General features: G+C 59.5%; 1 protein-coding gene across 2 annotated transcripts in view; it reads left to right on the top strand.

The window, feature by feature from the left end:
- The window catches only part of ATP2C2 (ATPase secretory pathway Ca2+ transporting 2), a 34,863-nt gene that overhangs the window by 5,351 nt on the left and 4,944 nt on the right, over positions 1-24,568 (top strand). Inside the window, exons 2-20 of one of the 2 annotated variants that reach the window (XM_004584222.2) lie at positions 3,343-3,450; positions 4,756-4,872; positions 6,830-6,919; positions 7,117-7,152; positions 7,241-7,302; positions 10,113-10,221; positions 12,776-12,925; positions 13,004-13,072; positions 13,197-13,272; positions 16,487-16,553; positions 18,940-19,064; positions 19,149-19,246; positions 19,804-19,905; positions 20,581-20,670; positions 21,807-21,908; positions 22,382-22,538; positions 22,791-22,961; positions 23,445-23,542; positions 23,619-23,669. In XM_004584222.2, coding sequence (XP_004584279.2) covers positions 3,343-3,450; positions 4,756-4,872; positions 6,830-6,919; positions 7,117-7,152; positions 7,241-7,302; positions 10,113-10,221; positions 12,776-12,925; positions 13,004-13,072; positions 13,197-13,272; positions 16,487-16,553; positions 18,940-19,064; positions 19,149-19,246; positions 19,804-19,905; positions 20,581-20,670; positions 21,807-21,908; positions 22,382-22,538; positions 22,791-22,961; positions 23,445-23,542; positions 23,619-23,669 — 1,878 coding nt within the window. Of the gene's footprint in view, positions 1-3,342; positions 3,451-4,755; positions 4,873-6,829; positions 6,920-7,116; positions 7,153-7,240; positions 7,303-10,112; positions 10,222-12,775; positions 12,926-13,003; positions 13,073-13,196; positions 13,273-16,486; positions 16,554-18,939; positions 19,065-19,148; positions 19,247-19,803; positions 19,906-20,580; positions 20,671-21,806; positions 21,909-22,381; positions 22,539-22,790; positions 22,962-23,444; positions 23,543-23,618; positions 23,670-24,568 lie in introns of those variants that run through there. The other variant, XM_058674608.1, reaches the window with a different exon arrangement.

The raw sequence follows: 24,568 nt of genomic DNA, 5'->3' as shown, positions 1-24,568 counted from the left end.
CTGTCCATTAGCCCAAAATGACTGCACCAGCCGGAGCTGGGCCAGGCTGGAGCCAGGAACCAGGAGCCCCCATCCAGGTCTCCCCTGTGATTGATGGGCACCCAAACACTTAGGCTATCGCCTGCCGCCTCCCTGGGTGTGCCTCAGCAGGAGGCTGAAAACTGGAGCAGAGCCAGGACTTTTACCAGGCACTCCCGTGGGAAATACGCACAGCCCAGGAAGTGTCTAGCGGCTGTGCTACACGTCCGTCTGCCACCCTGCCCCCTCTGAATAGCAGAATAGTGGTTTTGTGGCCTTCCCACTGCATGCTGTTCCGCTTCCTCCCTCTGGCTGAGCTCCATGTTGCTGGTGTCAGGAGGCTTGGGGATGTTTGCTGAAGACAGAGGGAGAAGATGCCTGCACAGTCCAAGGGCATCCTTGGGAGAGGCAGCCAGCAGCCCGTGGTGGGGCACAGCCAAGGGGCTGTTCCCAAATCTGACCTGGGAACATGGTGTACGGCTTCCCTTGAGCTGCTGTCCACTCCACTCTCATCCTAGGCTCAGCTCGGGGGCACTGCTTTCTGACTGCCTGGACCACATGTACAACTCGGCTTTGGGGTCAGGTGGAGGGGTCGATGGGGACAGACAGGCAGGCAGATAGGCAGGCAGCCATGCCTGGGCCGTGGACATTATGCAGTAGGTGTGTATTGAACTTCAGGTGGAATTGGGATACCTAGTGCTGCTGGCCGCTAGCACTGCACATTCGGCAGGGGCCAGCACGGGCAGACGCAGCCCGAGGCACTGCTCCATCTCCACCTGCAGGGCCATCTCTCATGGTGGAGAGCACATGGCAGAAGCTGGCATCGTGGCACAACAGGCTGTGCCGCCACGGGGGTGTCCATAGCCTGGATCAGGAGTGCAGTTTCCATGAGCAGGGTGGGTGGGACACATGCTAGTCCTTGCACAAAACAGAATTCAGACAAGATGGGGGAGTGGTCGGTCAGGGAACAAGGTGTCCATCAGAATGGATGAGCCGCTCTCCAAACAGACTCAGACAGTGGGTAGCAAGGTGGCACAGTATACAGGAGAGAGCGCACCTGGCGGGCCAGGCAGACGGCTCGCAGAGCCGAGAGCTAGGCATGTGGTCAGTCCTCGGGCTGCTGCTCACTGGGAACCGGCCTCCGGTTCTTCCTGTTCTCCCCTTCTCCAGCACAGTTGGTCTGCTGAAGGTGGAGTGTGTAACTCTGCAAGGTTGCCCTGCATCGTGTTGTCAGCCTGGTGCTGCCCAGCAATGGCTGCGGTCAACTGGACCCAGCCTCAGGGCTGGCCATATGCACCTGCAGAGAGCTATGTAAATCCTGGGAATGCTATATAATGACGATGATGGACAGTGAGGATGGGTCCCTGTTTGTAAGTGGGTGCAGGGGCAGGTGGAGCCAGGCCAGAGAGTACGCATGCAGTTTGCCCTACACTGAGTTCTGCACCTGCACCAGGTACTGTCCAGCGTGTGCAGCTCAGTCACCTTCAAGGTGGCAGTGAGCGGGAGGGGACTGTGGCAGCTGGAAGCCCTGCTGGCTCTGGTGCTGGCTCCTCAGTGTTCACAGCTGGAAGATTTCGCTGGATATGCCTTTGGACTTGTGCTTTGTATCTGAACATCTTGCACCTGGGTGGGTAGAAAGCCTTCTCAATCTTTGACAATATCACAATGCTAAGCCTGTACCTAAAATGGTCCCATTGTTAAGCCAGCTGCCCTGACTTGGTGGGCGTGAATTCAGGCTCCAGTATTTTGCTGATTCCAGCAGCAGATGGGCTGGAACTGGTGCCTGCTACAGCACTTAGCAAATTACTAGACCCAGAGCATTTGCAACCCTTCCCAGCACTATGTGTTTCAAAGCAGGTGAGCTTTACCTGCAGGGAGGTGAAGAAGGAGGCTGAAGCCACATCTCTTGTTATGAGTGGGCATTCTTGCCTTCCTGCTGGCCCGAGTTCCGTTCTAGGAACTCCCGGTTTACATGCTTCACCCGCCACTCACTTACTGAGGAAGATAGAGATCTTCCACCTGCTGGCTCTTTCACTCAAGGCCGACAGCAGCCTGGAGCCAGGAACTGGTGCCACTTGTGGGTGGCAAGGACCCAAGACCTGGGGCAGTCACCACTGCTTCCTGGGGTTTGTGTTCCTGGGAAGCAGGGTCTCAGGCAGTCGGACTTGACCTCCAACTCGGGCTGCGGGTGTCTCCGGTGTGAGCCTTCGCTGGTGCTCTGAGTACCCAGACCTATCCGCTTTTTAAAAAGCCAAGCTGAGCGGGTGACATTCCTCCTCCTGTATGGGTGAGCTCCTCGCTACTTTGGGAGGTCCCTGCCCATCCCTCGTGGGGGCTGCATGCACCATCTCAGGGAGGGGGTTCACATGAGTCACCCCAAGGGCTGAAAGAAAACAAACGCGATCACAACGGGCAGCAAAGTCCCCCACCTCCCCTGGATGAAAGGGAGAGACTGCTGGCTTCTCCTCCCATCCTGATGATAAGCTGAAAGCTAAGGCGCCATCCCTTGACACCATGTTAGCCATGTTGATACCCATGACACTAGCGTGGGCCAGGTCTCCTTGTTTTGGTTAGGACAGCAACTCTAAGAGATGCAGATTGCTCATGCTGGTTCTGCCCCTTTATTCTCCCCCAAGGGTGCTGGGGGGATAAGAAATTGGGAGAAGCACATTTTAAAGGGTAACTGGGTGACTTCACCAGGGACCAGAGACCGTGTCTGTTATCCCATCTGACTCCTCCCAGCAGGAGGAAGAGGGGACGTGCTGTCTCTTACCCCAAAGGCAGCAGTTGGGCAACACCTGTGTCCCTTCCTGCCTCCCACTTAAAGGAACTGATGACTATCGCTTGGTTCTGGGAGCTGAGTACCAGGAAAGGTTTTACATAAGCATCTGGGGCTCTCACCTCTTAGGTCTTCTCTGCATTAGCCCCGCCTCACAGAGCTCCAGGGGTTTAGTGTGCCATCCTCCCCCCAGGCCTCACCCCACCTCCCAGGACGGGTCTGTGTCCTGCCCATGGCTGACCTCCTGCGCTGCCCCCAGTGTGTGTGTGTGTGTGTGTGTGTGTAAGTGTAAGCCACGGCCAGCCTGGCTGACCTCCTGTGCTGCCCCCAGTGTGTGTGTGTGTGTGTGTGTGTGTGTACAGTATGCATGTAAGCCACGGCCAGCCATCACAGCAGTAGTGGCACAAGGAGCTTCTGGGCCCCATGAGGTCACTCTGGGTCTACCGGCTGCTCGCGCCAGTCACCCCGGAGAGCAGTGCCCACCTGGCATGCTTCAGAATCGAGTGTGAGAACCAAGTGCCCCTCTGTCCCCATTCTTTCCACAGATTGATGGACAGTGTGAGCTGAAACCCATCGACAAGGAGGTGGTGGAGGCCTTGCCCCCGAGGGAGGCATGCAAATGCCACCGAGAGGACCTGACCCGCATGCTGGACGTAAGAACCTGCTCACGCCTCTTGCCACCTGCAACCAGGTTTTTAGATGGTGAAGCAGGCAGCACCAAGCCCCGCAAGCGAGCTGCACAGAGCTGGCTGGCAGTACTGTGGGTGGAGCTTCCGATTCCCCGGGGCAACCCCCGCCCTGCCGCTGTGTTCCCTGGGGCTGCAGAGACAGTGGCCTTCCAAGCAGGCTGCGGGAGCCCCACAGATGCACACATGTGCTGTCGCTTGAGGTGGGGGCAGGACGTGGAGCCAGGGGAGACGGCAGTGCAGCCCCTGCTCCATCCGGTGAATGTTTGATGTGAAATGCAGAGTGTTGAGGAGGTGCAGCGAGAAGGCCAGCTTCATCCCCAGTTCACTCCCCAAATGGCCACAGCAGCCAGGGCTGGGCCAGGTGAACCCGGACACCTGCGGCTCCAGCCGCGTCACCCGGTGGGTGGGAGGGGCATGAGCAGTTGCATCTTCATCTGCTTCTTTCCACGGTGCATTAGCTAGGAGCTGGATTAGAACCATGGCAGCTGGAACTGGAGCCAGTGCGCCCATGTGGGATGCCAGTAGCACAGGTAGCTGCTTAACCCACCATGTCACAACACCGACCCCTTCTGAATTTTTTTTTTTTAACAGAGAATTTGAATTCCTGGCCAGTGCAGACCCAGGGCCACTCTCTGTTTAGTTTCTGGAGGAGCAGCCAGGCTGTGTTCCACAGCAGCTGTGCCCATGTTTTTTCAGAGACGGGACGTCACTGTGGTGCAGGGGGTAATGCCACCATCTGTGGCACCTGCATTCTGTATGAGTGCCCATTTGAGTCCTGGCTGCTCCTCTTCCTATCCAGCTTCCTGCTTATGGCCTGGGAAGCAGCGGAGGATGGCTCAAGTCCTTGGGTTCCTGCACCCATGTGGGAGACCCGGGTGGAGCTCCTGGCTCCTAGCTTTGGCTGGGTCCAGATACAGCCACTACGACCATTTGGGGAGTGAGCCAGAGAATGGAATCTCTCTCTCTCTCTCTCTAACTCTGCCTTTCAAGAAAATAAAAGATGGAGAGTGGAGGGAAAATACGTTCCTGTGTTCTCCAAATTCCACGCTGCTGGCCCACACGTGGCACCTCAGGCCAGGCCCCCTGTCCAGCCATAACTGTGGGGCACCCATGGGGTCTGCCTCAACTCCTTCCCTTTGCTGCCCCCTCTGCCCTAGGGACCCTGCCCCCTGTCTGTGGCTCCCTTGCCCATGCCAGCAGCCACTGTAGCCTGGACAGGAACCTTCAACTGCCCTCCCCGGGAGCTGGCACTTGACCCTGTCCCTCCAGGTGGACCTGCACACTGGGCTGTCAGAGTCGGCGGTGACGCAGCGCAGGCTGGTCCACGGCTGGAATGAGTTTGTCCCCAACGATGCAGAGCCCGTGTGGAAGAAATACCTGGACCAGGTAGGACCCCCGGGTCGTGATTTGCAGTCGTCAGCCTCAGCCAGGAAACGTAGGACAGTGTTTGTTCTTCAAATGTTCACTGGGGCATCCCAGGTGGGTCCTGCCAGGGGCGTGGGGCAGGTATGCGAGGGACAAACGAGGCTGCCTCCTGCCAGAGGAGCTGGGAACGCCATGCCCAGGCAGCCATGGCGATGAGCACCAGCGACTGCACTCAGCGAGGGCTCACTTTGGGCCCCGCACCTGCACCTCTCCGTGTGTAAGCTTAACCTGATCCCCACTTTAATCCTCACCTGCTGGAGAGGAGGAAGCAGAGGGCACAGACATGTCTCCTGGCCATGCGCAGTTGCCAACCTGGCAGACGGCACCAGCCCACTTGTGACACACACTGTGAGGGTGAGGTTGCCCTCAGGGCCACCACAGTGTGATCCCACTAACATGACAGTCTGCGTTCCCCTGGACTCTGGACGGAGTCGGCATCCTGGCTTCTCGCTGGCAGCTCAGATCAGGGTGTGCAGCGGTGAGCAGGTGGCTGTGCTGGGGAGTGCAGGGGAGCAGCCTGCTCCAGAGGCCCCTGGCGTTCCTCACAAGGCTGAGGGGCAGGTCCCGTGGCTGGAAGCCATGGGTAGGTGTGAAGAGGACGCTGAGTGAGACGCAGCTGCAGGCCCTGTCCACGTTAGCACCTCATCATCCGCCCGGGACTGGGCATTGGCGATGCCTCGGTTTCCCCTCTCCAGCCTTCCTCCCTGGCCTGGCCTCTCTGCCTCTGCCTTGCTCCAGGTGTCAGCTGCTTTCCTGATTGGCCTGTCAGGCTTTCATAGCTGTCCTTCCATGGCCTCTGTGTGGTCCTCACGCCCTCCCCTTCGGGCTCTGTTCTCAGTGCCCTGGGGGTGTCACTCACTGGTGCCTTCTGGCACCAAAATTGGTTTCCAAGTACGCAGGTGGCCCCAGCCAGCTCCCTGGCTCCTTGGAGCTCAGTGCCAGGAAGGGGGACAGCGGCTGGGGTTCTGCCCCTAGCCCCATCTAAGTCCCTGCACAACCTGCTAACGCTGCTTCCCAGCCATTGCTGATAGCTCACAGTGGCCAGGAGAGGCAGGAACTGGGGGCTCCTGGGGGCAGCCGTGGAGATCTGGGACTCTGATGCCGGAGCCCCTGCCGGCCGTGACCCCAGGCAGTCACGGTGCCTGTCCGGGGGAGGCGCTGTTCCAGCAGGCAGCGGAGATAGTGTGACAGGATTGGGGCAGAGGCACAGGGACTCTCCCTGGCTTGCTTGGTCTTAAAGAACCACAGCAGTGGCTCTGGCACCTGCTGTGCTGGAGGCTGAGATGAGACGTGGCACTTCCAGGGCTGGGGAGGGCATGCCCTCCATGTGTCCCACCAGCCTGACACCCCGGGAGCCACATGTGTCCCACATCGGACCACGTTTCCCTTTACGCCTTGGCTACTTCAGACAGTGGTGACATTTTTGTTCCTTCTGTGGTGCTCACCTGGGGCCTGCTCTCCGATCCGCTCTGAGTGTGTCAGAGATGGCCAGGAAGTGTGTCAGAGATGGCCAGGAAGTGTGTCTGTGAAATGAAGAACAGGTGCAGATAGTGAGGGCGTGAGCTCTCTGCCGGAGAGCAGCTGTCCTTTAAGGGAAAGGGGGTGTCCTTGCTGTCCCTGAAGCTGTTGTGGGGGGTAAGATAGTGTCCAGGCGTGCTTGATGGCAGTGTGTGTGATCCCGTGCCCCGCTGTCCCCTCCCAGGGCATGTGGAGCTGCGGCGAGGGGTGGCCCAGCCACAGGGGCAGTGTTGGTGTATTGGTGGGTGTGGTGCCAGGATAATGGCGGGAGGGTGGGTGGTGGCTCCCTGCTGTGGGCACTGCGCTGGGGGCTCAGCCTGGGTTCCTGGCCACATAAGCAGGGCTCCCGCTGGTCTCAGCAAGGCAGAGGACCCAGCCCTCTCTGCTTGCCGTCTTGCAGTTTAAGAACCCGCTGATCCTGCTGCTGCTGAGCTCTGCCCTGGTCAGCGTCCTTACCCAAGAGTATGAAGACGCTGTCAGCATCGCCTTGGTGAGTGGTGGCAGGGGTGGGGGCCTGGCCGGCCTCTGCTCGTGAGGCTGGCACCAATGCCACCTGTGCTGGAGCTGGCATCGCCGCCTGACGTCGAGGGATTGAGGTTGCTAAAAGGAGGTGCCTGCATGCTGAGCTGTGCTGGTTTACCCAGAGAGAGACCCCCTGACGGGCTCTGCCCTCCACTCTGTCCCCAGGCTGTGCTCATCGTGGTCACCGTGGCCTTCGTCCAGGTGGGCATCCCTCCCTGGGGGTCCTTACAGGGGCTTGTGCAGGCGTAATGGGAGCTTTGAGCTGTGGCTCTGCTCTGCTTCCCACCAGGAGTACAGGTCGGAGAAGTCTTTGGAAGAGCTGACCAAGCTTGTGCCCCCAGAATGCAACTGGTAAGTCAGAGCCCCCCATGGGTTGCACTGGCTCGGCCGGCATTGAGTCCTGGCTGTGGCCCATGGGAGAACAGGCTCCTGCTGCACTCTGTCCAGCCAGCACGGTGCTGTGAGTCCTCAGGCCACCACTCTCTCGGGGCCTCCAGGGGGCCACAGAGGGTGGGAGCTGGAGCTGTCCTTGGCTTCTCAGAGATGGGCTCGGAGAAGGGCCAGGGCTGACAGGGACCGGGGGTGGGTGCCAAGGGAGGTCCCCACATGGCTGCCTTGCCCTCATCTCTGACTTGTGGTGTTCAAAGCAAATAAAACCCTCCCTGCCCCCTCCTCCAGCGTCCCCCATGCCTCCTGGGCACGTTTGGTCAGCATGGCACTGAGCCAAAGAACTTTCTGGAAACTTGCCATGATCTACCCTGCCCAGTACAGGGCCTGCCCAGGGCTGCAGATGCTGCACATGTGGCTGGACTACTGTGCCCCAAATCCTGTGTTTGGTGTCGTTTTAGCAAACCTTGGCTAGAAAAAAAAAGGCACATAGTCCTGGTGGTCCCTGGATGGGGCAGCTCAGGCCAAGGTCACCCTCCAGGGCCACCGCTCTGGGTAGAGGAAGCTGGCAGACTAGGGTACAGGTGGGCTTTTTAGAGAATGAACCCCAAGTTTGTATAAGACAGAATGACTTGGAAACAAGGCTGGACTTCCACCCTTGACCCCTTCTGGCATTGGCCAAGTCTGTGTGCCTAGCCTGTGTAACTCGAGGTAAAGCAACAGACAGGACCCTGCGACCATAGGACCCTCGGGGATTAGGGATGGCGACTCCTGGCAGTGTGTCCTGGGGCAGTGGCGTGGGGGAGCAAGCTGCACACTACTGAGCTAATACTGCTCAGGTGGCAGGTGGGGGAGCGGGGGGAGGGGAAGCTCCACCCGTCACACTGGAGAGGGGCGTGTGTGTGTGTGTGCACATTGTGTGAGTGTGCACATTGTGTGTGTGTGTGCATGGCTCTGTGTGTATTGTATCCATGTGCGCATGTGCCTGTGTGTGTGTGTGTGCCTATATTTCTATATGTCTGAGATGCAGGCACAGGATGACAGATTGCAAAGCAAGAAGAGAGAGTCTGAAGCTCTGGGCAGTCAGTGGACCCCAGAAAGGCTGTGGGAACAGGAAGCATTCTGAGCTCCCTGGTTGGAGGAATCTGAGTGCGGAATGTGACCGCCAAAGCCAGTGGGAGCATGAGTGGCTGATGGGGCTGCTGAGTTCAGCTGTGGTCTCAGTGTCTGGCCACAGCCTCCCAGAGCCACTCTGCATTATTGCTGCCCCGGGAAGCCACCACCAAGAGTCCATTTCAAGAACCACTGTGGCAGGCAGTGTGGCTCGGACGCTGAGGGCGGGGAGCCCAAACTCCAAGACCTGGCTTCTGAACAGGGCATGTGGGCTCTCCCTGCTCCTCCACCCCGTGTTACTGAGCAGCTGCCATGTGCCAGGGGAACTAGGCTGAGGTTAAGTCCCCAGACCAAGGGGACAGGCTTCAACCGCGGGGTGGGTAGGTGGGAACCCAACAAGGGGAGATGATTTGGGAAAGCGGCAGGTGCACAAAAGCCAAAACCTGCCCAGCAGAACAGACTCACTCACCCCCTCATGGCTGCTGCAGCGACTCTGTGCTCGCCAAGTGGCCCCACCCTGACGTCTTGGGAGGAGCAGGTGCCACGTGGGAGCAGCAAGTCTCTGACTGGGACACTGAGCTGTGAGGAACAGAACATGTAGTTGCAGTAATCTGTCTGGAAGCAAGGGGTCTAAAGTGGGAAATGAGGAGCACAGATTTCCAGATGGAATCAAGGACCCGCTCCCTGGTCCCAACTTGTGCCATCCTCAGCTTGCCGACTGTGTTCCCTCATGGCCTCAAGGTGGCTGGCAACGCTCTAGGCATCCCAACCAAACATGCAGAGCTCCTGCAGAGGGAGAGGTTGTATGTGTGTATGCAGAGTAAGGAAACCGTTTCCCCAAACCCCAGCAAGCGTCCACTCACGTCACACAAGCCCGTGTTGCATGACTTGACAGCCACAGGCAGGGGGCAGGGCCACCCTGGCAGTCTTTGCCAGGCTCCCTGGAGCCTGTCACTGTGGGGAGAAGGTGGAGGGCTGGACGAGAGTGAATGTGGTGAGGGAGGCCGGAGAGAATGTCTGCCCAGCACACAAGGTCTGCAGAGCAGAGCACAGAGGGAGCCGGGCTGTCAGAGCAGAGCGGAGCACAAGGTTCAGTGACAGAGCCTGGGGGTTGGCCATGGGCAGGAGCCATGACCCAATGTGTGTGTTGTAGGCGCTCACTGGCTGCCCAAGTGAAGTGAATGGCAAAGGCCAGCCAACATCCAGCTTGTGTGGGTAGGGGCGGTGCCGCATCTGCGATCTGAGGGCAGATGGTCTCGCCCACCGGCCAAGGGGGACTGGCCTTTCTGGGTGTTTAAGACTCACCTCCCTACTGGGACTCTGTCCCACTGGCTCCCACACACAGCTCCTCCCCAAGGGCTGCAGACTGCCAGCTCTGGGAGGGGCTTTGGAACCACTGACCTAGACCTACAGAAGCTTCCAGAAGGCATGTGGCCACTGCTTTGCATGTGCAGACAGGGGAAGCAGCGATAACCTTGTTTTTCAGATGGGGCTGGGGTCACCCCTGCCCCCCCATCATGCTGGGCTGCATGAATTCAAAAATCATGAACCCATAAGTGCACAGCTTGCCTGTGGTTGGGGTGGTCTTTGCTCAGGTCGCCCCAAGCGCACAGCAGTGGAGGTCAGCGTGGCCACTTCTCCTTTCTCTCCTTGTCCTACAGCATCAGGGAGGGAAGGCTGCAGCACTTGCTCGCGCGGGAGCTGGTTCCTGGCGACATCGTGGCTCTCTCCATTGGAGACCGGATCCCTGCTGACATCCGACTCACAGAGGTGAGCGCCTGGCGGGGCAGGGCTGGGCAGCGCAGGCATGTGCCCTCTGCACCCCACCCCCCCCCCACACACACACAGAGCAGCCAGCAAGCTAGACCTGAGCAAGAGTCCTCAGATAACTCTACACCCAATGCGAGTCTATTTGTGCCACTGAGCCTGGCAGATTACAGCAGCACATTCAAATTCTAGAAGCCAGGGTCACTTCCAGAAGCAGAACTGGTTGTCAGAGGCCCTGGGCCGGGGCTGCTCAGGGACAGAGAGGAGGCAGCCAGCACACACCCAAACTTTGCAGGAACCTGGCCACACCTTCCCAGAACAAGGCCTGGGCTCCCTGAGGTTGCCAAGGGCGGGTTAAGGCAGGTTCGGCACGGTCTGTGCATAGCAGTGGGCTGCTTTCTGTACCCTTCCAGGAACCTGGGAGACTTCTTCAGGGCTCCTGGGGACAGACACCTGGGCCCAAGTCACCGGCCCAGCTGGTGTGCAGGTGGGCTGGGGAGCAGCAGGACTCTGACATGTTGCCCTACTTGGCTCATTTTCAAAGTGGGGGCGACACATGCGCTTAGGTGCAGAGCGCTCGGGGCAGAGCCTGGCCCTGGCATGGATAGGGAGCGTGTGGCTGGCCCCTGACATTGGCATCCTAGTGTCCTACAGAGGGGACCGCCTCTCGGAGCCTCAGTTTCCCTGCCTGTCCTGGGCAGCTGTCAGTTCCTGCCTCCAGGGTCGTCATGGTGATGTTAAGCAGCACGTGTCCTCGCCAGCCCCGGGCGGCTCCCTGGCTGCATGCAGTGGGCCTGTACTGCAGAGCCAGGCCGCAGGATTGTCCATGTGTGTTGTCAACTTCCTGGCCTTCAGGAAGTAGTGGCCTCACAGAAACTCTGAAAACCCCTGCCCTGGTCTCCCTGTGGGTGGTGGGGGTCAGGGAACATTCTTTGCTACTTCCCAGAGTCAGAACAATGGCCCTAGTTCTCTGCCTTCCCGAAAATAGAAGCAGCATTAAAGCAAGGCTGGAACTCAGAGTCCCATATCACCTCCAGGGAGGGCAGGTGGTGCTGGGTGCCAGCCCTGCCAGGCCACGGGAGGTAAGGCACTGGTCTTCGGCAGCCATCTCCTTGGCACCTGGGCTGCGTGGTTCTGTGTCCTTCTGTGTGTGGGCCCTGCTGCCCGCCCTCCTCCCCCCGCTTCCTCCTGGGGCTGAGACCCCTGAGTGGAACACCCCATCTGGTCTCAGCAAAGGGCACTGTGCTGTTTTCCCTGCAGCCACAGGGCGGTGGTGGAGGGGCCCCGGCCTCTGCAGGCTAGGCTTTGCCAAGTTGCCAGGGAGCAGGGATTTCCTGTCGTTCTGAGGGGCTGAGGGGTGAGCTGTCCTTTCAGGTCCCTCCCATACGCCCTCCTCCTGTGGCCACCGCATTCAGGGACTCATGGTTCCTTCTGTCCACTTCCACTCTCAGACATAAGAGGCTTCAGGGTCTGGAGGGGGCTCAGGCCTGCCCCCACCAAGCCCCGTGCCCCTGTACCTGTTACAGTGTAGGACCCAGTGAGGATACCCCGAGCCTTGCTGTGGTCAGGACCCAGTGGGTGTCCTCCACAGCCTTCCCTGCTCCAGGAGCCTGGCAGGGGAGTGTCTTCTTCCACTCCCTCCCATCCCCCCCACAGGGGTTCTCTGATTCCCCTTTCTTTGAATACCTGGAAGGTTTTGAGGGCACTGGCCAAGCACTTCGTAGAGTGAACCTCAAGTTCCCATCAACCACCTTCCCTATCTTCTGGTGCCTCTTTGTGCCCACCTAGAGGGAGGCACGTGGGCCGGGGGGCAGCTGGGAGTGTCGAGCTGCAGGGACATGGTGGGGGAGGCACAGGTGCTGGGAGGTGTGCTCTGGGACCACCACAGCTCTGGTAGCTTAGACTTGGTAGAGGCAGGCGTGGACAGGAGGTACGGGATTTGCAAGGTGGGCGCACTTCAGCAGGGAGCAGAGTGACTGGTACTCCATCTGGGATGCCAGTATGGCCGGAGGCAGCTTTTTTGTTTTTAAATTTATTTTATTTTCATTGGAAAATCAGACGTACAGAGAAGAGGAGAGACAAGAAAGGAAGATCTTCCATCCAATGATTCACTCCCCAAGTGACCACAACAGCCAGAGCTGAGCTGATCCAAAGCCAGGAGTCCAGAGTCTCCTCTGGGTCTCCTACATGGGTGCAGGGCCCCAAGGCTTTGGGCGGTCCTCTACTGCTTTCCCAGGCCACAAGCAGGGAGCTGGATGGGAAGCGGGGCAGCCAGGATTAGAACCAGCGCCCATATGAGATCCCGGAATGCACAAGGTGAGGACTCTAGCCGCTAGGCTACCTCACTGGGCCCAGCCAATGGTAGTTTAACATGCCGCACTGCCACACTGGCTCCTGACGTTTGGTTCCTGGAGGCCTTGGAAACCGCAATTCTCAATCCTCCATCTGAGTTCACAGAATGTTCCCTGGTGGATGTTCCTGATGCCCGAGCCCTGTGGCCGAGAGCCCATGCCTGTGGCAGAGGGACAGTCATGCTCTCCGCCTCTTGCTCCGCTAGGTCACCGACCTCCTGGTGGACGAGTCCAGCTTCACGGGAGAAGGTGAGCCTTGCAGCAAGACGGACGGCCCCTTGGCGGGCGGGGCCGACCTCACCTCCCTCCACAACATCGTCTTCATGGGGACCCTGGTGCAGTCCGGCAAGGGCCAGGTGAGGCCACAAGCCCCAGCGCCCCGCCTCCCGCCGGCTCCTGGCTCAGCCTGGACGCCGCCTGTCTGTCCCGAGCAGGGTGTCGTGATCGGAACCGGGGAGAAGTCACAGTTCGGAGAAGTGTTTAAGATGATGCAAGCTGAGGAGGTGAGAGCCCGGGGGCCGGGTCTTCTGCAAGCTGGGGTTTGAGCTAGCGGGGGTCTCTGTCCTGGGTCTGTGGGGTTAGGGTGCACAGGTGGGACCTTGTCTGACCATCTCCCTCGCCCTCCAGACGCCCAAGACTCCTCTTCAGAAAAGCATGGACAGGTTGGGGAAGCAGCTGACTATCTTCTCGTTTGTCATCATTGGTGAGTAAAGCAACCTCCACCTGGATGGGTGGGTGGTGGGGAAGCAAAAACATGGAGGCCCACGGGGGAAGATTTTAAAGCTCACACCAAGAAACAGAAGTATTACCTTTGCCTGTTTCCTGTTGGCTAAGATGGAGTCACATGGCATCCCCAACTGCAAAGGAGCCTGGGAAATGTAGTTCAGCTGTATTTCTAGACAAGGCCATGCCTGGGTTGGTGTAAACTTTGGTGACATATCCAGCAGCAGGTTTGCAACACTGCAGATCTAAAGTCAGGTCTTCACGCCTGCACATGCCCAGGCCTCTGCCCCATCCCTGGCCTTGATTCTATGTCCTTCACTGCCATTCTTCAGGGCCTGGCCCGTGATGGGTAATGATTAAATAAAGGGACACAGCACTGCCCATGGGTCATGCTGTGGTGCGGGGTAGCACCCTTGGGCCAGCCTGACACCCCAGAGCCAGAAAATGTTCCTGGGAGATGCAGCTGCCCCTGCCTGTAGTGTGACCGCACCCCAGGTCACCCTGTGCCATGAGCCTGGACCCATGAGCACGCTGGGCACATGAGACCCTGTGCTGGTCCTAGGGCCACATGCCAGCACAGCTTCTGCTCTTAAGGGGGGCCCAGGCCACCAGCAGAGAGACCCCCTAAACAGATAGGAGGAGTTAGCACCTGCAGGAGACTTCAAAGGGTATGGAGGGAAATGGAATTCAAAGACACTTGTATTTGCTCAGCAAGTTTTGAATCCACACACAAGTTTTCTCACACTGTGTGTTTGCTTTGAGCCTTAACAAGACCCCTTGTGTGAGGGGTTTCAGACATTGCCCAGAGGCGCATCTGGGCATCTTGAATCTTTGTCTCAAATGGCTACAATGACTGTGGCTGGGCCAGGCCAAAGCGAGAAGCCAGGAGCTTCTTCTGGGTTTCCCACGCGGGTGCAGGGGCCCAAGGTTTCCACTGTTTTCCTAGGATGTTAACAGAGAACTGGTTCAGAAATGGAGCAGGCGAGACTTGAACCGATGCTCATGTGGGATGGAGTGTCTTGACTTACTATGCCACGTTGCCCGCCCCAGCACAACCTTAATAAACCTAGGGTGTGCTGGGAGCTGTGGCATGGGAGACAGGGCTCTGCAACTCTGGTGACAGTCCCACTGCCCCGTCCTACCTGACCACCACTTCCCCCCCATCCCCACCTTTAGGCTCCTCCCTGGAGCTCAGCTCTGGGTGTACTGCCCAAGTTTGCAAAACTGTGAAGCTTCACCTCTGCTCTGTCCCATCATGGAGCAGCAGGGGGCAGTAGTCTTTCCTGTGCCTACCCCCCCCCCCCCCGCCCCCGGACACAGCTTGGGCAGCCAGGCTCGGGCTCGGGGCCAGGAGGCCTGTGACAGATTAGCGATGCCTGCTGCGGACGGGAGGGCAGTGGCAGTGGCTGTCCAGTGAGGACGGGAGGGCAATGGCTGTGGCTGTCCAGTGTGGACGGGAGGGCAGTGGCCGTGGCTGTCCAGTGCAGACGGGAGGGCAGTGGCTGTCCAGTGCGGACGGGAGGGCAGTGGCCGTGGCTGTCCAGTGAGGACGGGAGGGCAATGGCTGTGGCTGTCCAGTGCGGACGGGAGGGCAGTGGCCGTGGCTGTCCAGTGCGGACGGGAGGGCAGTGGCTGTCCAGTGCGGACGGGAGGGCAGTGGCCGTGGCTGTCCAGTGAGGACGGGAGGGCAGTGGCTGTCCAGTGCGGACGGGAGGGCAGTGGCTGTCCAGTGCGGACGGGAGGGCAGTGGCCGTGGCTGTCCAGTGCGGACGGGAGGGCAGTGGCTGTCCAGTGCGGACGGGAGGGCAGTGGCCGTGGCTGTCCAGTGCAGACGGGAGGGCAGTGGCCGTGGCTGTCCAGTGAGGACGGGAGGGCAGTGGCCGTGGCTGTCCAGTGCGGACGGGAGGGCAGTGGCTGTGGCTGTCCAGTGCGGACGGGAGGGCAGTGGCTGTGGCTGTCCAGTGCGGACGGGAGGGCAGTGGCCATGGCTGTCCGTTCTTTCACTGGCAGATCACTCAGTCGCAGTAAATGCCGGGAGGACTCTGACTGCCCATGGCCTTGTCTTGTTTTTTCTTTTTTATAACATATTTATCTTTATTGAAAAGTCAGATATACAGAGAGGAGGAGAGACAGAGCAGATCTTTCGTCCAATGATTCACTCCCCAAGCAGCCACAATGGCTGGAGCTGAGCCGATCTGAAGCCAGAAGCCCGGAGCCTCTTCTGGGTCTCCCACGTGGGTGCAGGGTCCCAAGGCTTTGGGCCGTCCCTGGTTGCTTTCCCAGGCAACAAGCAGGGAGCTGGATGGGAAGCGGGGCCGCTGGGACTAGAACCGGTACCCATATGGGATCCCAGCACTGGCAAGGCAAGGACTTGAGGCTCTAGGCTGTAGCTCCGGGCCTGGCTTCGTCTGTTCCAACATCCCCCTATGATGAGATTGCATTCCATTACTCCCCCTCCTCTGGCCCATTTCATCTGTGTGCTCCTAATGTGCCAGGAGCTAAGCTGGGACTGTCACCACATGTGATGGTCCCTATGTCCCTCCCCCACACGCATGCACCTCCACTCAGCCCTGGCTCTTCCCAGCAGGTGGCCAGCCTCGGGCTCCTGTCCTTCTGAGAAGGTTAGCAGCGATGGCCTGGGTGTTACTGCCAAGGGGTGAATTGTCTTAAACCTTGGGAACATTCCTGGATGGAGGGGGTGGGTATCAGTATGGTCACCATACCCATTTCACAGAGGAGGAAACCAAGGCCTCACTGGTACGCACAGCCCCAGGTCATCTCCTGACCTGTCGGGGTTTCCTCACCAGCACAGATCAGTCCTGTGTTGAGGGGCGGGTCTGTGTGCGGCAGCTCTGGGGGCCCAGTGTGGTGCTTAGTGTTTCTACCTAGCGGTACATTTGGTAAATGATCAATAAGGCAGAAAGTGAACCACTCAGACAGCGAGCTAGAAGGGTGTGCGTGGCCGCCGCCGCTGGCCACACCAGCCACTGCAGACAGCCGTGCTTGGGGAAAATCCAGACACTGGCAAGTGGACTGCTGTGCCCAGCTGCCGCTTCACTGGGTGCAGCGTGGGCCCTTCTGGAGGCGAGACCAGGGTTCTGCTGTGGTGGGAAGGGTCCCTGAGGGGACGAGAGCAGCAGAGGCCCTCCCTGGGTCCTCGGGCCGCCAGGCAGAGCGCTGCGTCTCCTCCACAGGTCTCATCATGCTGCTCGGCTGGTTGCAGGGGAAGCAGCTGCTCAGCATGTTCACCATCGGTGTCAGGTAAGGGCACTGCCAGGCCTCGCCTGCTGCCCATGTGTGTCCCTGGCCTGTCAGGTACACCGTGCAGGAACGACTCCCTCTGCCGTGGTTGGCTCTTTCTGCCAAGGAGTGTGGGTCCCCAAGCCTCCTGCCCACCCCTGCCGCCTGCTGGCCCGGCTCGTGAGGGCAGGCTGGGCTCCTGTTCCACAGAGCAGGAGGCCGAGGTGTGGACCGACATGGTGACCCAGAAGGAGAGTGCTGAGGGGACAGACCCCGCTGCTGCTGGGCAGCGTGGGCCATAGCCACATTTGTCTGTCCCACGAGTGCTGGCTGAGCAGCTGTGGCCAGCTGGGTACATCATCGAGTGCTGGCCCTGGTGGGGTCTCCAGGCCATAGATGGGGGTCCCCGTTGGTAACAGCTATTCTGTGCTCAGAGCACACGGGGGGCCAGTGCTGAGTGGGCCCTGTGGAGGTGGGAGGGGCCATGACCTGCACATGTGGCCAGGGATAGGGGTGTGACGAACTGACAGCAGACGGAGAAAAGACCAGGTAAGATAACACAGCAGGTGTCCCGGTGGGGTAGGGCTCAGTGAAGGCTCAGAATGGCTGCTAGGACTGTGCCTGTAGGGTGTGGTGGGGGCATGCCTGGACTCCAGCAGGAAGGGACAGAGTTGGACAGTCAGGGGTGGACATGCTGCACCTTCTCTATCATCTTCATGCTACTTTAAAAATAAAAAGATTGATTTGCATGGTGGTTAGAAAGAGAGGGAGAGACGCATAACCTTCTATCCGCCTGTCCATCTCACATGGCCACAGTGGTTGGAGCCTAGAGTTTTACCCACTTGCACTTGGGGGCTCAAATACTTGGGATTTCAAATCTGTGCCCATAGTGAATACCAGCATTGCAAAAAAAAAAAAAAAAACGGCTTAGCCCGCTATGCCACAGTGCCAGCCCAGGGCACGGGAAGTGTTGGCTGGCCACGTGGAAAGGCAGAGCAGAGGAAAGATAGGAGCCATCAGGTGGGCGTGAGCCCTGGAGCAGGTTAACGGTTCGAGGTAACGGAGAGACCTCCTGGAAGAGGTCACCAGAGAGCAGGGTCTCCAACATGAGGGTCCCTGCCATGGTGGCCGAGTGGAGCCGATGCTGCCGAGAGAACAGTCTCAAAACCCAGTCCTCGTCCTGCATGCCCCGAGCGACACTGAGGGTGACTCAGGGAAGTTACTTTTCCTGGTCCGCCCTGATTGACCTGTTTTTATTGCTGTGAACACAGAGGTACCAGCCGTGGTGCGGTGTGGTGTGCCCACCCCACGCCTCCACAAATGTTTGGCAAATCCGGGCCATAAACCCATGCTGTAATCTTGATCTAGAACTTGTCCCCACGTGTCCCTGGTCCCAGAGTCCATGGTACAGATACTAAGTTTGTTTTGATGGTGAGATATGGACCCTCTGTGCCACCCCACCCGCACTGGCCACCTGTGAAGTCAGAAGTGACGTGGCAGTGTGGAGTTCTGGCCATGGCTGTTGTGTTCTTGGCACTGCCCGAGGTGGTGGCACAGTCCCAGCCAGGGCTTCCCTTGTGCGCTGAGCTGGATGTCCAGGTGCCTGGGGTCCCCGCCAGGAGATGTGGCCTGAAAACATAAGCTGGAGTTTGCACGGGAAAGATGCTGGGCAGCTGCTCTGGGCCCCACGGGGCGCGGCTCTGCGTCTGGCAGTCGGACATGAATGGACTGTTGAGCACCAGGGGTTCTTTTTATCACCATTGCTTTAAAATTTCTTTAAAGACAATTTTCAGTCACAAAGTGGAAAGAGTCGAGTGACCATCCATGTCGTAACCGGCTGTGTACCACAAGCTCCCACAGTGGTCAGCTCACGGCTACTCATGCCGTTGGCCAGGTCACGGCCGCTCTGTGTCGCCTTGGGTTAACTCATGGCCCCACCAAAAATGCTTTCAGAGCAGGCCTGGGTGTCCGCTGCACCATGTCCCCATTACCCGAGTGTGCACATGGAACATCCGTCCCCGTGCCACAGAGTGCCGCGACCCCTGTTTAGCTGTCACCCCTGGGTGCCTCTGTCCAGCTCACACTGAGAGGCCTCGTTGGGGTGGGCTGAGTCCATGCTCTTCCGCAGACTGAGCTGCCAGGGCTGCAGGAGGGTAACGCTGGAGGACGAGGCAGGGAGGGGCGACCGCTGGGCAGAGCCTCCGACCTCCCTCCTCTGGTCTTATGGGGGTGTCAAATGACCCCACGGGCGGGCACTCTAACTGATGGGAGAATGTGAGCTGCGCGGTGCTCCTCCCAGCCCCTGTGGCAAGCCGCAGCGGGGGCATGCAGGTATACCACGAGGTGGGGGGACGCTGAGACCCCTCGTCCCTATGTCCATCTACCCTCCCCTCCATCCCCGAGGCAGCCTGGCAGTGGCGGCCATCCCTGAGGGCCTGCCGATCGTGGTCACGGTCACACTGGTCCTGGGTGTACTGCGCATGGCCAAGAAGCGGGTCATTGTGAAGAAGCTGCCCATCGTGGAGACCCTAGGTAAGACCACACGGGTTCAGGGGACGTTTCGGGGTCAGCCTGGGGTGGGGGAGACGGCAGTGACCGCCCCCTCTCCCCTGCCAGGCTGCTGCAGTGTCATCTGCTCTGACAAGACAGGGACCCTGACGGCCAACGAGATGACCGTGACGCAGCTGGTCACGTCTGACGGGCTGCACGCCGAGGTGGGTGCCGAGCGCATTCACGGGGCCTGCCTCACGGCCTGGTCCTGTACTGGTCAGAGGGCTGGACTGGACGGCGTGCATGAGGGCCAAGCATAGCTGCCACACTAACAGGGTCCCCTCCATGCCGTGACGGGCTGACTGTACCCGTTCTTGGCACCCGCCACCTCCCTTTCCTGTCCACTTGGCACACTTGTGAGCTCCTCAATGCAGCCTTTGCTCTCCTGGCTCCTTTTTCCATGAACCTGTCCTGAGCAAGGGGCCAGCACTTCGTTCTGAAAGCAGCACCTTCTGGGTGTCCTGCCACGCCCACTGGTGGACGCTGCCTCCACACCCTGGTGGCAGGGTGAGGGTCCCAGCGGCTGCTCCTGTGGCTCTGAGCAAACATTGGCCACACCCTGCTGGGAGGTGGGGACACAGGCTTACTTCCCATGGTTGCCTGTGCAGTGACCCTGGTGCCGACTGGCCAGCTCTGATCTGGGGGAGCAGGCGGGCATGTCCTTGGGAGGAACCATGTGGCTGGCTCCCACCGACACTTTCGGGGGGCGGGGGTTCTGCAGGTCAGCGGTGTTGGGTACAGCGGCGAAGGGACCGTCTGCCTTTTACCATCCCAGGAGGTAGTGAAGGAATTTTCCAACATCTCGGTGGGAAAATTGGTGGAGGTAAGCATTAGCGGTACCTTGGGGAAAGATGGGAGTCCTGGCATTGCTGGATAACGGAGCTGCAGGTGGGCCACTTAAACCCACCACAGGGTTTAGGCTGTCGCAGCATCAGGACGTGAGCCCCAGACAGGGAAGGCGGGAGGTGAGAGGAGAGGAGAGGAGGGTCCTTTGTGTTCATCACCACTTTGCTAGGAGGGGCTACAGTCAGCTGCCTGGACAGGTGCTGGAAGATGTGATGGGAATCACGGGGGTCCTGCCTCTCCAGGCCCCTACGTCCCCTCAGCTTTACTGATTGAGGCGAGGGGGGCTCAGAGCAGTGGCGTGAGCGCTGCACTTCCCGTCCGGGGGCAGGGGGAGCTGGGACCCCCGTGTTTTTACCATTGCCGCTTTTCATGTTCTCAGTGTTTTGGGGGGGTGCTGAGGCAGGCCCCATCCCACAGGCTTCACCCTTTTTGAAGTCTGTAGCAGATGGCTTTAGCACAGGACCAGGAGGAGCACCCAGCACCACTGTCCCACTCTGGGCCACATCCCAGGCAGAATCCTCATGGCGGAGCCCTGCTCCCCACCACCCACACTCAGGACCTCACAGGTTATGCCCGCACCCCTGACTTCCCTAGACCCGCAGGGTGCCAGCTCCCTGTCCTAACTAGAGGCATTGGAAACCCCCCCCTCCAGGCCGGCTGTGTGGCCAACAACGCTGTCATCAGGAGGAACACCGTCCTTGGGCAGCCCACAGAGGGTGCCTTGCTGGCATTGGCCATGAAGGTAGGAACCCTGGGGGCAGTGCCACAGGCTGCAGGGGTGGGATAGGAGCAGGTGGCTGAGCGAGGAGGTGGGCACCCTGGGTGCTGTGTGCTCTCCAAAGGCTCCAGCAGGCCCTGCCCCATGCCAATGCAGGTGTGGGGAGAGTGGGAGGTACTGGGCCTTCGCCCCCATCCCAGCCCCTGTCTATGAGGGGCTGACTCATTCTGATATGTGACATACTTGCTGCCCTGCCCCCAGTGCTGGAGCACCCAAAGGAGCAGGTAAGGGACCCTTTGGTGGGCCCTGCTAGGTCTTGGGCACATGGGGACAGGTGAGCCGTAGAAGGGGGAGGAAGACAGCTGGAGCCTGGAAGCGCAGGTGGGAGGAGGAAGGCAGAGAAGGCCCCTGCCTGCACCAGCTCCTGTTTCTAAGGGCAGCCTGGTAGGGGACGCACTCCCAGTCTGTGTGCTTGAAATATAAGGTCATCATAAAGGTTATGGGAAATTCATGGCATGAAAAACTATGTATCTAAAAACATTCTTGCACTAAACATATTTGTTATTTTAAACTTTTACTTTACAAAAGTATTTGGAGGGCACAGAGACAAAGATAGTGATGTTCCATGCACGGGTTCACTCCCCAAATGCCTGCCACAGCCCAGGCGTGGCCATGTGAGTGGCAGGGACCCAGATCCTGAGCTGTCACCTGCCGGGTGTGTGCGCACCTTGCAGGGTGTGCAGAGCCGGAAGCTGGGGCCCGTGCGGAGCTGGAACCTGGACCAAGGCACTTCCATCTGGGATGCAAGCCTGCCGCCTGCTGCACCTGACAACTGCCCCCAAACTTACCTCTGTGTTCAGTTTCTCTGTGACAGCTGGAGGAAGGGAGGGTCAGCCCCTGGGCAGCTGGTCTGGGAGGTGGGCAAAGCTAAGGCCAGGCCTGGCCGGGCACCCAGGCTGGGGACAGCAGGGTGTTTCTGTCTTCCCACACGGTGTCAGGTCACGGCCGCCTGGGGGGCTCTGCCCCTTGGGGCAGGGGGTTTGATCCCTGCTGGGACATTGGAAAGGGAAGCCGTGTTTCTCCTTTGGAGCATGAGGCGGGCGGGTGGCCCGGGACAGGCTGGCTGCAGGTGGCTCACCGAGGCTGCTTTCTCATCCCAGATGGACCTGGGTGACGTCAGAGATGCGTATGTGAGGAAGAAGGAGATCCCGTTCAGCTCCAAGCAGAAGTGGATGGCCGTGAGGTGCAGCACCAAGAGTGGGGTGAGTGCTGTATCCCCGCCTCCAAATGCAGCCTTGGGGCTCGGGACCCACCTGGCCACTGACAGCCAGTGGCTGTTAGACTGTGTCCTCTTCCGGGCATCTCTCAAAGCGGCATCCCTGGAGTGGTGGCAACAATGCCACCCGGGACCAGGCCTGCTGAGGCAGAAGTGCGTGCCACCCAGCAACCTATGCCTGCTGGTGCCTAGGTGGCAGGTTCAGGTGTCTCTGGCCTGAATGACTGAGGGTGGCTGAGTGGCACATGTCCCTGTGGTTGCCCTGTGCTGGCCAGCACTGACTGAGCCACTACTTCCTGGACCTCCCACACTGAGGTCCTGCTTGTCCTGTTGGTTCGTGTACCTGTCATGATGGGGCTGACTCCACCCCCAAAGAGAGTGCTGGTCACCTGGGCTGGGACCTAGGGCTGCCTTTTCCTCTCCTTCCTCCATCTCAAGTCTCCCTCTCTCCTCTCCCAGGACCAGGACGACATCTACTTCATGAAAGGGGCTTTCGAAGAGGTGATCGGCTCCTGCACCAGCTATAACCACGGGGGTATTCCCCTGCCCCTGACGCCGCAGCACCGGGCCTTCTGCCTGCAGGAGGAGGCGAGGATGGGCTCTCAGGGCCTGCGTGGTCAGTGCGGGTGGCTCAGTGGCTAGGCAGCCCTCGGGAGGGTGGTCAGGCGGAAAAGAGCATGCTCAGTACCCGAGGTCACATGCGGAGCAAGACGCCCCCACACACCACCCCGGCACTCAGTGGCACCTGCCTGCCCCTGTGGTTTCCACATGGGCAGCGTTCTCCAAGCAGGAGCCCTGGAGAGTACTGGCCATGGTGACCTCTACCCCACACCCCGCTGACCCCTGCTCGGTGGTGGTCTCTCCTCAGTGCTGGCCCTGGCCTCTGGACCCGAGCTGGGCGCGCTGATGTTCCTGGGCCTGGTGGGCATCATGGACCCGCCAAGGGCTGGCGTGAAGGAAGCTGTGCAGGTGCTGCGTGCCTCGGGCGTGTCAGTGGCCATGATCACGGGGGACGCGCTGGAGACGGCCCTGGCTGTAGGTACGCAAGGGAAGAGGATGTGAGGAGCCTGCTCCCTTCCTCCATGGCATTCCTGCCTCATGGGCCAAGGCTGGGTCGGGAGCACTACGCCTGGCAGGATCCAGTGGGCAGTTGGCATGCCACTCCTGGGAGTCTGTTCCCCAGAAGGGGCCAGGCTCTTGTGCACTGAGGACCTGCTGTATGCCACATCTTCCCGGTGGGCAGTGTTGCACAGTGTCAGTCTGGCTCCTGGCACCAGCTTTGGAATCAGAGCCACATCAAGATCCAAGTTTGCCCCTCCCCGGGCTGTGGGACCTTGGGGTGGCCGCTTCTCCCTGGGGATGTGAGGCTGTTGCTAGGCGTCACTTCTGGGGGGCGGGCAGGGGCAGGGCCACGAAGCTGACACAGAGCCTAATCCTCGTGGATGTCTGCATGCAGAGGGTTGGGGGGCTGGAGGCCCCACCCCTGGAACCTCAAGGATCTCTAACTCACTTCTCCCCAAAGGCAGAAGCATCGGCCTGTGTGATGGGAAGCTGCAGGCCATGTCTGGGGAGGAGGTGGACGGCACCGAGCTGAGCGAGCTGGCCAAGCGCGTCCAGAAGGTGGAGCTCCTGAGGCAGGAACTGGGCGGGGCGGGCTCCCCGTCTCAGACTCTGACCTCGCGCCTCCCTGCTGCAGGTGTCTGTGTTCTTCAGGACCAGCCCCAAACACAAGCTCAAGATCATCAAGGTACTGGGGGGGAGGAGGGAAGCAGGCATGCCATGGGCACCGGGCCGTGTTCTAGTTGTGTGTGGAACCTGGGACCATGCCCGAGCCCCTCTGATCACAGTCTGTGGAAACTACTTTTTTTTTTTTTAAGTATTTGAAAGCCAGAGTTTAGGGGCCAGCGCAATGGCATACAGGCTAATCCTCTGTCTGCAGCGTTGCCTTCCCATGTGGGTGCCAGTTCGAGTCCGGGCTGCTCCACTTCTGATCCAGCTCCCTACTTTTGGCCTGGGAAAGCAGGGAAGGTGGCCCAAATCTCTGAGCACCTGTGCCCTCATGGAACATTGAGAGGAAGCTCCTGGCTGCAGCTTGGTTCCGCTCTGGCCATTGGGATCATTTATAGAGTGACAGCAGCAGGTGGAAGATTCGCTCTCTGTAACTCTTTCCATTAAAATACATCTTAGCAAAGAAAAGCAAAGCCAGAGCTAAGGAAAGGGACCTTTCCCTCTGCTAGTTTCACTCCCCAAGGGCTCAGCCAAACCAAAGCCAGGAGCTCCTTGTCCAGGTCTCTTCGGGTGCAGGGCCCAAGCACGTGGGCCGTCTTCCGCTGCTTTCCCAGGCCGTAGCAGAGAGCTGGGTCAGAAGTGAGACAGGACACAAACTGGCCCCTGTATGGGACACTGCAGGCGGCTTTATCAGCTATGCCACAGCTAGTTTTTCTTCTCAAAGTGTTCATTTCTTGGGCACTGCCTTGTTTTGGAGATGTAGTGGGGTGACTGTCCAGGTGCCTACTGCGGGGAAGGCAGGGAGAAGGGGGCAGACCGAGGCTGAGTGGTTCGAGGGGTTGCTCGTGCAGGTGGAGCTGGGCTGGCCACTCAGCACCCTCCGGACAGGGAGGGAGGCAGAAGCATCCGGAAGGGGTG

This window comes from Ochotona princeps, chromosome 16, assembly GCF_030435755.1.
Source record: "Ochotona princeps isolate mOchPri1 chromosome 16, mOchPri1.hap1, whole genome shotgun sequence".
NCBI lineage: Eukaryota > Metazoa > Chordata > Mammalia > Lagomorpha > Ochotonidae > Ochotona > Ochotona princeps.
Note: the sequence above shows the minus strand (reverse complement) of the source record. Positions and strands in the feature narration are given on the sequence as shown.